Source organism: Cynocephalus volans, chromosome 10 (genome assembly GCF_027409185.1).
Source record: "Cynocephalus volans isolate mCynVol1 chromosome 10, mCynVol1.pri, whole genome shotgun sequence".
Classification (NCBI taxonomy): Eukaryota; Metazoa; Chordata; class Mammalia; order Dermoptera; family Cynocephalidae; genus Cynocephalus; species Cynocephalus volans.
Window position 1 is genome coordinate 5392978 of NC_084469.1, and position 12242 is coordinate 5405219.

Here is a 12242-nt window from a genome sequence, read left to right on the forward strand (position 1 = left end):
TGTATGAAAAGGAAAATGTACAGAAACAGAAAGCAACGTAGTGGTTGAGGCTGGGATGGGCACAGGGATTGATTGCAGATGGATATAAGGGATCTTTTTGGGGTGATAGAAATGTTCTATCACTGAATTGCGATGGTTTCATAGCTTTTTATAAATTTATTAAAAATCATTGAACTGAATACTTAAAACCAGTGGATTTTATGTATGTGAATAATGGCATAAAAAAGCTTTTTACAAAATGCTATACACAATTGAAATTTTATGACAGCAAAAAACTTAGCAATTATCACAAGTTTTTTTTAAGAAAACAAAAATTTGATGTGGCTAACATTCCTTGAAACAAATGGGCCACAAACTTGGTCTCCAAAACTTTGTTTCTTTGAATATTTTAATTATTTTATTTTTTGTAATGTTATTTAATCTGTTTGTTGTTGTGTTGATGTTATTCTTATTTTATTTGCTAAATGGGTGACATTCAACTTATTAAATATTTTTATTGCTTATCATTATTTTTTTTGCAAGGCACTCTACTATAGAGGTACAAAGTGAAAAAGCTGTAGAAGCCTGCTGGGAATTTACAGTCAAAAAGAGGGATTACAGTACTTCCAGATCCCTAAAGTATAAATAACATGTATTGATTCAGCAATTTCTAGGCACTGTGTAGGTTGCTGACTATATTTTGGTGAACTAAACAGACAAGGTCTCTTTCCTAGCAGAGCATACAGTTTGCTATAAATGACCCCATACCAGCTCAGAACTGGTGCTGAGTTTTGGGGTGCTTTGGGGTTTCATACAAGAAGGAACATCCTGGTAAGGAGATTGAGAAAAACTTCATGGAATAGTAATATGTGCAATAATGTTGATCTGTTTCTATTGATAGAATAAGCAGGTTTGATTGCACAGGTGCTCTAGAGAAAATAACATGAACCAAAAAAAGAAGAGCTTGTTTGAGGAGAAGCAAATGGTCCTTAGGTTCTATTTTATTTCTGTTTTCCTCCTCTTGTTTGTATTTTCCTCCCAGTTATACCTTACTAAATGTCACTAAATCAAAGATGCCATGAGTTATAAAATGAATCATTATTTTATTTTATTTTATTTATTTTTTATTTTTTAAAGATGACCGGTAAGGGGATCTTAACCCTTAACTTGGTGTTGTCAGCACCACGCTTTCCCAAGTGAGCCATGAGCTGGCCCCTGAATCATTATTTTATCCACCACAAAAAATGCTTTTGATTTGAATTGTTAGATATGTCTTAATTTCACAAATGTTAAAATATGGCAAAAATACTTATAGATCTTATCTAATCATGTTAAAATACACATAACATGCAATTTACCATTTGGGGCTGGCTGGTTAGCTCATTTGGTCAGAGCACAGTGTTGTAATGCCAAGGTCAAGGGTTTGGATTCCTGTACCCACCAGCCGCCAAAACAAACAAACAAAAACACCTTACCATATTAACTGTTCTTAAGTGGTATAGTTCAGTAGTGTTAAGTACATTCACAATGTGTACAACCAATCTAGCAAAACAAAAGACATCTTTTCATCTTTTAAAATCAAATCACTTCTTGATAACAGATGGAATTCCAGTCATCCTAACCACTTTCTAAGCAGCAGAATTGAGGAAGTAGGAAAGAAGGAACACACCTTTCTCTTTCGGGACACTCCTGAAATTACACACATCACTTTTTCTTGCATCTCACTGGACAGGACTTAGTTACCAGCCTATGTAGCTACAAGGGAAATAGTCTTTTTTCCAAACAGCCATCGGCTAGCTACAAATTGAGAATTCTGTTCTGTATATCATCTATAAAGCTTGAATAATATAGGTCAGATCTTTTAGTTTCCTTTTTAGAACTTGGTAATTTTAATTTAAGCAGCAGGGGTCTCTGCTGAGCAAGTATTTATTTCTCTTCTGTCTGGCCTTTCCACCCAGATTCTGGCTTTAAAGCCTCTTGAAATGGTTTCTTGGGTCTTGTTTGTGTGCTAAGCATTTAAATTAAATATATTGTGTTAGTAAACTAATTCCCAGTCTATGCCAAACAGATTTAAAAACTGACCAGAAAGGCTAAGATAATAGCAAAAAAAAAAAAAATGCTTCTTAATATTCAGGAACTCTGTTAGATGATGTAATTCCAATTGGACACAGCAGTTTCAAAGTTATAATTCTCTGCTATGTAATTTATATAAAAACAATTACAGTTTTATACAAGTCAGTAGTCTATGCTAAAGTATGACATACCAATTCATTTAGCTTTTTAAAAATCTGAATATTTAAGAGTGTCCTACCTCTAGAGGACCTCGTTGCTGCAATATTTGCTTGTTTAGGCAATGTTTTCTTTCCTTGAAACAGAAAGGAGAGAACAATCTAGTTGCTCCCATGTTTTACCCCTGACTTCTTGTAATTGTTTGTGGATAATTTACGAAAATACATTATGATATAAAACCAGATTACCTAAGAATGTCAAAAGTTTGAAGTTACTTCCTCAACAATTATTATATTTAAAATCCTTCACAAATTTATTGTGTTTCATTATAGCCTTGATCTAAGTTGTTTTACACCCTTTATATTTTTGCATAGAATTTGGATACCTAGTATTTGGATTCAGCTGAAGTAGTAAAAAATCTAAAACATATCTTCTATTGCCTCTGTGTAACATTTGTTTTACATATAATAGCGTGAACAAGAGCAGAAGCTATTTGGGTTTCCTAGAAAACATCTAATGTTATTGTGTGTTTACCTCTAGGATTATTTTCTATGCGTCATTACTATGTCACTTCAGGTGGTAAAACATTCTGGTTGTTTGTTAGAACTATAATTTCTTGAGTCCTGAGATTCTTGATATACTTTATCTGGTCCGTTGGTTCTCAAACTTTAGGGCGCATTAGTATCACCTGGAGGTCTATACATATTGCCCCTCTATCCCTCCTACCCTGCTCCCCCCGGTCTCTATTTCTATAGGTCTGGGGTATAGCCTGAGAATTGCATTTCTAGCAAGTTCCTGGTTGATGCTGATGCTGTTTGTCAGGGGACTACACTTTGTGAACCACTGATCTAGTCCTTTCTCACAAACTTGGAGTAGGATACTTACGTGGAGAAGGAAGAGGAAGGGAATATAAATCTGGACAGCCGGTGTTTCCCAACTCTTCCTAGGGTACTGTCTGTTCCTTTTTCCCTTCATATACCTTCATACTCCAACAGAGTTAATAGCCTTCAGTCTATGTAGACTGCAGCAAGGGAAAAAAGTAGCTGTTGACTGTGATGTTTTGTTTGTTTGTTTTTTATCTGCAGTTGTAGAAGTCATGTGAACAACATATAGTGTGTTTATTATTTTATTAATTTACATTATTGATTTGTTCAAAGGAGCAGAGTGCCTTATTAGGTGAAATGTGGCATTTAATAAAATACTTTGAATGTACAAAATGAAGTGCTTAGCATTTCTAATATAAAAATGATGATGTTTTACTTTTTGTGAATTTGAGTTAGGCATAGTTCTAGTAGATTGGGTGTTTAGTGATATTATTTTGCATTTACAGACTTCATTTTTTCCCCAGAGATCTCAAGCTTAAGATGTGTGTTGTTTGCTATCCAACTCTGAAAAATCTCCTATGTTACAATCTTTGATATTTCAGCTCTCTTTGCAAGAAGTTATTTATATCAATCTTTGATTATTTAGCTTTTTAAATACATTACAACTTTATTTATTGTTGACCTACACGTTTACCCAGAGAAGAATGACTACAATGGTGCAGCGTCTTAGAAACCATGTTATTTGAGAAAATTAGAAGAACCAAAGCTTGTTTAGGAGGAAATGTGATAGTTTCATTTTGAAAGAGTGCCTTATAGTGAAGGGATTAGATTTTTTGCTTTTGAAATATCTTCTACTAATGTGTGGAAATTATAGAGAAGCAGATTATTCTTTGGTATAAGATAATTTTCCAAAAAATGTAATTGTCAGTCAGTAAATTATTACTTCTGTAGTCTGTTTGTTGCACTGAAACTTGCTAAGTGATCCAACTTTCTCTCACCAAATACTGTTGCTTTAAAAATTGTTTCCGTTTCCAGTTTCTTCTCTTCATTCCCATGTAATCTTGCAGAGACCTGCATCATCTTTTTCTTGGACTATGATTTCCATGGATTTATCTCCTTGAGAGCAGTCCAGAGTTTAATTTCTTTAGGTTCCTCTTCCCTAGAGTGGTGTTTCAAATTTCTAGCCTGGTATACAAGTTTTCATCACCCACCATTCACTTAACAATTTATTCATTAGATTTATTGAGTTCTTACCATGTATCAGGCTCCGTGCTCGACCCTGGAAATAATGGCAAACATGGCATGCTCCTTATCCTCACAGAGCTTTCCATTTAGTTTAAATTATTCTTTAAATGTCTGCGATTCAGGGGGGGAATATATTCTCTTCACTGCTTTCCTTCCTCTTCTGCTTCCCTTCCATTACTTCTTTCAATCACCATGAAATACCAGGACCTTCATATATGACTCCATTATTTTTGTACATATTGTTATCTCCCCCCTTTTTCCTAGCTAATTTCTGGCCTTCCTTTAAGACACAGTTGTACCATCCTTTGTTTCATATACCTCTGTCATCTGTCTCTAATAATTAGTAAATTATTTGCTTATTTCTGTTTTCTTCATTGGAGAGCAAGAGCTCCTTAAGGACAGAGGTAATTTCTTATTTTCTTTGTATCTTATTGCCTAGAAAAGTGCCTGATAGTTACAGGGGTATTCAGTAAGGTTCATTGCATGAGGTCAAGAGGAATTTCTGCAATACTTAATAGCAGGGATTGAACACATTTCTCTCAGCATCATTGAGATATGTACATGCTGTTTTTACCATGCTTTTTGTGGGGTATAGGTATTTGGGTTTTTTTTTTTTTTTCCTCTGTTTTTTTTACACATAGCTTACTAGACAAGCATATAGTCATGATCTCTGTGGCAAAAATGGTGGCTCTGTTTAAAAGTACCCATTGTAAGTAATTTGATTAATTTGTTAAATGATTGCTTGCATGCATCAAGAATGCTTATGGTGGTTGTTATGAAGCATTATTGTTTCTCTGCGCGATATATAAAACACAAAAGAGAATATTCCCTATTCTAGATTTCTGAACACCTACTTGGACATGTAGATTTGAGCCAGGTTTAGGGAAATCACCTTATTTATTTATTATTTTTCATTCAAAATATTTTAACATTTACTTGTGCATATTTGTGGGGTACAGTGTGGTGTTTCATTATATGCATATACATACTGCATAATGATTCCCTTGAATCACCTTAATAGATTTTAAAATAATCACTTCATAGTGATGTGACATTGAGTAGTAAACCTTTTGTGACTCAGTTTTCTGATTTGTAAAGTGAAGTTAATAGGGATGATATGAAGATTAAAAACCTTAAGACATGAAAAACCACATAAAACTGTGCCTGGGCCATAGCATCCTTTTGACAGCTACTAGTTCTTTTTCTTTAAAAAGAGGAAGTGAATTAAATGCCTCAAAGATGTTTTTTTTGCCCAAAGAGTCTCTGATAATTCTTTGGCTTATAACAAACACCCACTATACTTTTTTTTAACCTCTCCTGAGAGAATTGCTTCTAAACTGTTGAATGTAATAAAATGTTAAGTAATCCTTGACATAATGATTTTGTTTTTGCAGATGTTCTCAAATAGCGATGAAGCTGTAATCAACAAAAAACTTCCCAAAGAACTCCTATTACGGTAAGTCTGAACGCTAATTTTATGCTGCCTTTTTTGTGCATCTCATATTTACCTATTTAAAAACTTTTAGACTTGTTGCTAATTTTCATATAAGTGTAGTATCTGTATTAACTGAATTTTAAAATGTATTCTTTTTTTTTTTTTTTTTTTTTTGTCTTTTTCGTGACCGGCACTCAGCCAGTGAGTGCACCGGCCATTCCTATATAGGATCCGAACCCGTGGCGGGAGCGTTGCCGCGCTCCCAGCGCCGCACTCTCCCGAGTACGCCACGCGCTCGGCCCAAAATGTATTCTTTTATTAATCTTATTCTGCATTTCCTAGATATGAATCAAGATATTTGAAAGGTTAATTTAGTAGTCATTTTTCCCCTTCCATATACATATATATATGATTTTGTTTACTAATTTCCCCCTTTTTCCTATTCTTGTATGTAATGTGAAAAGGGTAGTGTTTTTTATCTATTGTGTTGGAGAGTGGTTCTAATTCATTCCTTCCTCCCACTCCCCGTTCACAGTATCGAGCTGTGCCTGTGGACATTACGTTGGGAACAGAGTATTACATAAACCGAGCAGCTATATATGGAAGAGTTATAGCCCTTTATTTTAAAAATAAAGCAAAAGTTAATTTGAAACACGTTCCTATATCACACTTATGGTTTAACCACCCTTATTTTTAACATGTAGTAACTACATTTTGGTATTTCCTGTAACATAAAACACACAGCGCCTAGTTTACAGACATTTGACTTAGGAATCACCTAAGGAGAAACTGGCATCAGGGGAGTTATTTTCAGAGCCCCTGAATTATTTGGGCACTTATAATCATAACATTCTTTGTTCATTTATGTACAGTATCATGACTGAGAAAAAGAGATACATTCTCTTTTGCAAGTGTTAGAACTTCACAAGTTACCGTGCTCAGGGGCATATACTGCAGTCTAGCCTATGATCCTTCCATGTCTGCTTCAGGGTAGAAAATAATCTTTGCTCTATTACTGGTAAAGAGTAGTAGTCCTGGCATTCTTTAGTATTTACACATCTGAGTCCTCCAACAGATTGCAATATACTTGTAAGCCAAGACTGTATTACCCTGTAAATATTTGTGTCCTATTAAATATCCTATAAGTCCTATGAAATATCCTATATTTATATATCCTGTAAACCTTACACATTGGAGATGCTGAGAAAAAATAAGTGAATTGAACTTGGAATGCATTTTCCATGGTAGCAATGCATACTTCTCATCTGTAGTTCAAATAATACTATTTACCATTTGACTACACAAAGCCATTGGAGAACATCTTGAGTATTCCTGAAATTTCAGTGAAATTTTAGCCGTCTTAAAGAGAAATATTTTTAAATTTATTGTTTAGATTTTTAGTTTTTATTTATTTTTTTATTTTACATTCTGAGTTGTTGTCACAGGGTAGGGGGACGGGCAGGGTAGCCCATGACTGGCTCCTTCACTGGCCTGGTTGGTTGCTGGGTGGGAGAGGGAATGGAGGTGGCTGAGGCCCACGGTGGGGTGGCGGGGTGGAGGGCCGTGGCTCAGGCCCTTGTAACTCATCTGGGTGCAGACGAGGGCAGCCCCCACCCCCTGGCTCAGGAGCCCGGGGGTTTGGGAAATATTTTTAAATAGGTTTTATTCTTCACTGTTACTGTAAACTGAGTGCACTAAGAAGACATAGTTTAATTTTTTTATGATAGTGCCATTATTTGAGGCATTAGATATCATTTTGTACTACAGAAGTTTAATTAAGACTCACTAAGATTTAGGGAAATTACTTGACTCTGGTAACTGGCCCCACCCTGTTATGGCTTACTTTTTTTATATTTTATTTCTTCTAGAGCTTTTTTGTTTTCACCACAAATTTCATACTATGGCTTGCAAGACTCCATGTACTCTGCTATATATTTTTAAAGGATTAGTCTGGCTACTATGCGAAGACCAAATTGGGGGATAGGAGTGGGAAGCAATAGAAGTCTACTAAAGAAATCCAGTCAAGAGATTGAGAGTACTATGGATAACATTTTCTGTAATTCAAAAGCATTGCCCACCCTTGCCCTTTCTAGTTTTGTCACCATTTCTGATCTCACTGTAGTAACTTTTGATGAGCTAGAAGGTCTACAGTTAACAGACAGATGACATTGCAGGGGAAATTGGATGAAGAGAAATTCCGGAATCAACCAGCTTTTCCTACCACAAACAGCTCTCAAATCTCCGTGGCTTTTTCTCTAAGGCTGAGGGCAGGCACGCAGGAGACCAAGCTAGATTACCTAAGTGATTTTGGAGTTCTACTTGTATGTGGCATACATCACGTCTGCTTACATTCCGTTGCCCAAAGCAAGTCACACAGCCAAGCCTAACATTGATGGAGTGGGGAAATATATAGGGAAGGGAATGTGTTAATATATGTGAATAGTATTTTAACTTACCATATGTACACACAGCCCTCTATGAACCTTCATTCCTTAATTCTGCCTGTCCTCCTCACTCTTCAGTATTGGTTACAGTGTAGAGTTATATAACTGTATTTTAGCACTACCTCTGCCATTCAGCTTAGCACATTACCATGCCAGGGTTTGGGTGAAGGAAAAGTTATGAGTACCATGAGCTGAGGGATTGGGAGGAGGATATTGAAGAAAGAAGATATGTGCCTGACTTCTCAAGTTGCAACTCTGGAGGTATTTTATGTGTAGCAACATATTTTATCAATGACAGTTTAGTTCTAATTTACATGTGTTATATTGGACCTGACCCTTGTGTACATTATGAGTTAAATTGGCTCCTTTCTAAGCTAAGCAGGGAACCTAACTACCACTTATGATTTTGATGGGGAAATGAGCTTGAGTTGCTGACAACCAAATCTGAACTTAATGTTGGAAACAAGTTCCTTCCTAAATTGGAGACAAAGTGAAATTTATGTCCTAGGAAGGAAAGAAACTGATTTGATACCATAAAGCATACTACTTATGAATGCATTTAAATATTTAAAACAGTTGGTTTAAACTTTAAGTCATTAAAGCCAAATAGAAAAGAGGCTTTCTTGGTATCTTTGACATTACACTAGACATTACACTAACAGTTGGTCATTGTAAATATTAATAAATTCAATCTGTGGCATTTGTAATTTTTAAAAATTCACTTTGTAATTTTTAATATTCACTTTAAAAGTTAAGTATATAGTATAAATTCCTTTTGGAAGATTGCAAACAGCAAATAATGTAACAGAAACTTGGGTAGCTGGCAGACCAGAATAGAAGAAAAACTTATTTTCATTATGCTTTTCTGTATCTTTCTTTGAGATGTTCTTATTTTTAAGTATTCATTTTGAAATAGTGTCATACTTACGCAAAAAGTTGTAAAAACAGGACAAAGAATTCAGGTATACCTTAGCTCCTCCAAGTATTAGCATCTTATATCTCAACAATATAGTTCTCAGAATCAAGAAATTAATACTGATACAGTGTTATTAACTAATCTACAGACATTTTTGAAATTTCTCAATTGTCCCAGTAATATCCTTCTTCTGGCCCAGGCTCCAATCCAGGATTACACATTCCATTAAATTGTCATGCCTCCATAGTCTCCTTTAATCTGGGACACTTCCATAGTCTTAATTTTGATACTTTTTTAAAAAAGATGACCAGTAAGGGGATCTTAACCCTTGACTTGGTGTTGTCAGCACCAGGCTCTCCCAAGTGAGCTACTGGCCATCCCTATATAGGGATCCGAACCCTTGGCCTTGGTGTTATCAGCACCACACTCTCCCAAGTGAGCCATGGGCTGGCCCTTAATTTTGATATTTTGAAGAGCATTGGTCAGTTATTTTATAGAATGTCTATGTATTAGTCCGTTTCTGTTGCTTATAACAGAATACCTGAAATGGGGTAATTTATAAAGAAATGAAATTTATTTCTTACAGTTTGGAAGCTAGGAAGTGCCAGGTTCAGGGAGCTCATCTGGTGAGAGGGCCTTCTTGGTGGTGACTCTCTACAGCAATGTAGGGTGTCACATGGTGAGAATGGGCTGAGCAAGGAAAGCTAACCTTCTCACTTGCTATCCTTATAAAGCCATCAGAACCACACCCATTAAGCCATCAACACATTACTCCATGAATGAATCAATCCATTCACGAGGGCATGGTCCTCAAGATCCAATCACCTCTTAAAGGCCTTGGTTTCTGCCACCATATTGGAGGTTAAGTTCCAACATGAGCTTGGGGACATTCAAACCACAGCATTGTCCTTCAGTTTGGCTTTGATGTTTCCTTATAATTAAATTCAGGTTATGCATTTTGGCAAGTATATTATAGAAACGGTGTTATGCCCTTTTCCATGTATCATAACAGAAGGCACATGATGTCAGTATGCTTGTTGCTGGTGATATTAACTTTGGTCATGTTAAGATGGTGTCTTTCAGTTTATCCACTGTAAAATTATTTTTCTCTTTGTAATTAATAAACATTTTAACATCCATTGATGTTACCTGAAACAGTTAATACTATAGCATTTGCCAAGATTTTCTATTTGCACAATCCTTTCGAAATTTATTAATTGGAATTCTTTTTTTTTTTGTCTTTTTCGTGACTGGCACTCACCTAGTGAGTGCACCAGCCATTCCTATATAGGATCCGAACCCGCGGCGGGAGCGTCGCTGTGCTCCCAGCACCGCACTCTCCCGAGTGCACCACGGGGTCGGCCCTATTAATTGGAATTCTACTGTAAGGAAGAGCTTTCCTTTCTGTTCCGTTTAGTTATTTATAGTTTAGACTCATGGATATTTGGTTTATTATGTTGTTACTATCATTACTTATTTTGTTGCTCAGCTTTTCTGTCTTTTTAGTTTGTGTGTGTGTGTGTGTGTGTCTTTCTTTTGAATTTCATACCATGTCTCTGTACTAGCTGTTTTTAAAAATACAATTTAGTAAATATACAGCCTTTGGTTTGGCTAGATTTTGAGTTAAATATTACAGCATTCTATTCAGCATATATTAACCAACAAAAAGAAGAATTGTGTTGTTAGGATCGTACAAGTTCCTTGTATATGCAAGGCTACAGCCAAGTTACCAATGAATTAAGCAAGTGTTCTTGTTTCCATTTAACTTTAACTTATTTACTGATTCTCCTCCTTCCCTTTTGAAACAGAGTTTATTATTAATGGTTTAGCAAGCTGGAAGCCACTGTTTGCATAATGTGAAATTAGAATCAACAGTACTTCTTTTCAGAGCAGGACCGTATGTAGTTATTTAGGGGTACCTCTTGAAAAATGAATGTCAGTGTTTATAAGACAGAGACTCAGTGTTTCATAAGAGCTAATGTGAAGTGACTTGTTTCTCAAAGATTCATTCAAAGGATGATACTGATAAGTATAAAAATGACGTGAAGTGATAAAACTGAGCCCACAAGTGCCCTTTTAGCTATAAGACAAAATGCAGTTTCAGAATGAGGATTATTATTACTTATAAGAATATACATTTTTTTCAATATTTTTTCAACTCTTGGGAATATTGGATCATAGTTGTGATATAATATATAATGTATGTACATAAGTGGGTAGGAGATGAACTTTATGAACTTAAATGGAAAGAAGGGATTAGCTGGGATTTTTTTTTTTTGTCTAAACTATTAGAGAATCATGCTGTGTCGGGGGTCCCTAAGATCACCCCCAGGTTTGGTGATTTACTAGGAGGACTCACAGGACTCAGCATATAGTCACACTCACAGCAATGATTTATTATAGCAAAAGGATACAAAGCAAAATCAGCAAAGGGAAAAAAGGTGCATGGAGTAAGGTCCGGAGGACACCAGGCACAAGCTTCCAAGAGTCCTTTCCAGTGGAATCACACAAGATGCACTTAATTCCTCCAGCAACAGGTTGTGACAATGCATGTGAAATGTTGTCTACCGGAGAAGCTCATCAGGGAATGGTGGCAACCCTCCCCAAATCCAAGTTCTCAGATGCCAGCCAAGGGCTAACCTTGCAAGCAGAGCTTTCTAGAGATAGTGTTCTGAAGCCTGCTATGTTAACTCTTTTCTGCACACAGTATGTCTCATTCTTTTCAGGGAAATTCATACCACTGATAATTTACAATAGCTTTTCCTTGAATTTAACTGCCAGGAATTTAAAGTAAATGAATGCATGTGTGTTTTCCTTCCTTTTAAGTGCGTAATGGTTAAGAACATAGACACTGGAATCTGACTACCCTGGTTCTATCATTTACCAGCTGTAAATTGAGGACACAGTGCCTGATACTTAGTAAATGCTATAAAAATATTGGGTGTGAATTATTACTTTTGACTCTACTTTTTATTCATAGACCATAAAATGATGTGATGAGATTCCAAAACTATCAAAAATAGCCATCTCTCAATTTTAAGGTGCAAATTAGCAGATGTTCATGTATCAAAGAACAGAAAACCAGCATCATTCTTATCCATCATTTAGTTTTCTGGCTTTCTTGAAATTGAAGTAAGCAGAAAGATCAAATGTGCATTTTACTCAGAGAG

At 35.7% G+C, this 12242-nt stretch overlaps 1 protein-coding gene across 1 annotated transcript in view; it reads left to right on the forward strand.

Moving 5' to 3' along the window:
* FBXL20 (F-box and leucine rich repeat protein 20) overlaps positions 1-12242 on the forward strand; it is a 116752-nt gene that overhangs the window by 40170 nt on the left and 64340 nt on the right. Inside the window, exon 2 of the mRNA XM_063110778.1 lies at positions 5672-5733. Coding sequence (XP_062966848.1) covers positions 5672-5733 — 62 coding nt within the window. The remainder of the gene's footprint in view (positions 1-5671; positions 5734-12242) is intronic.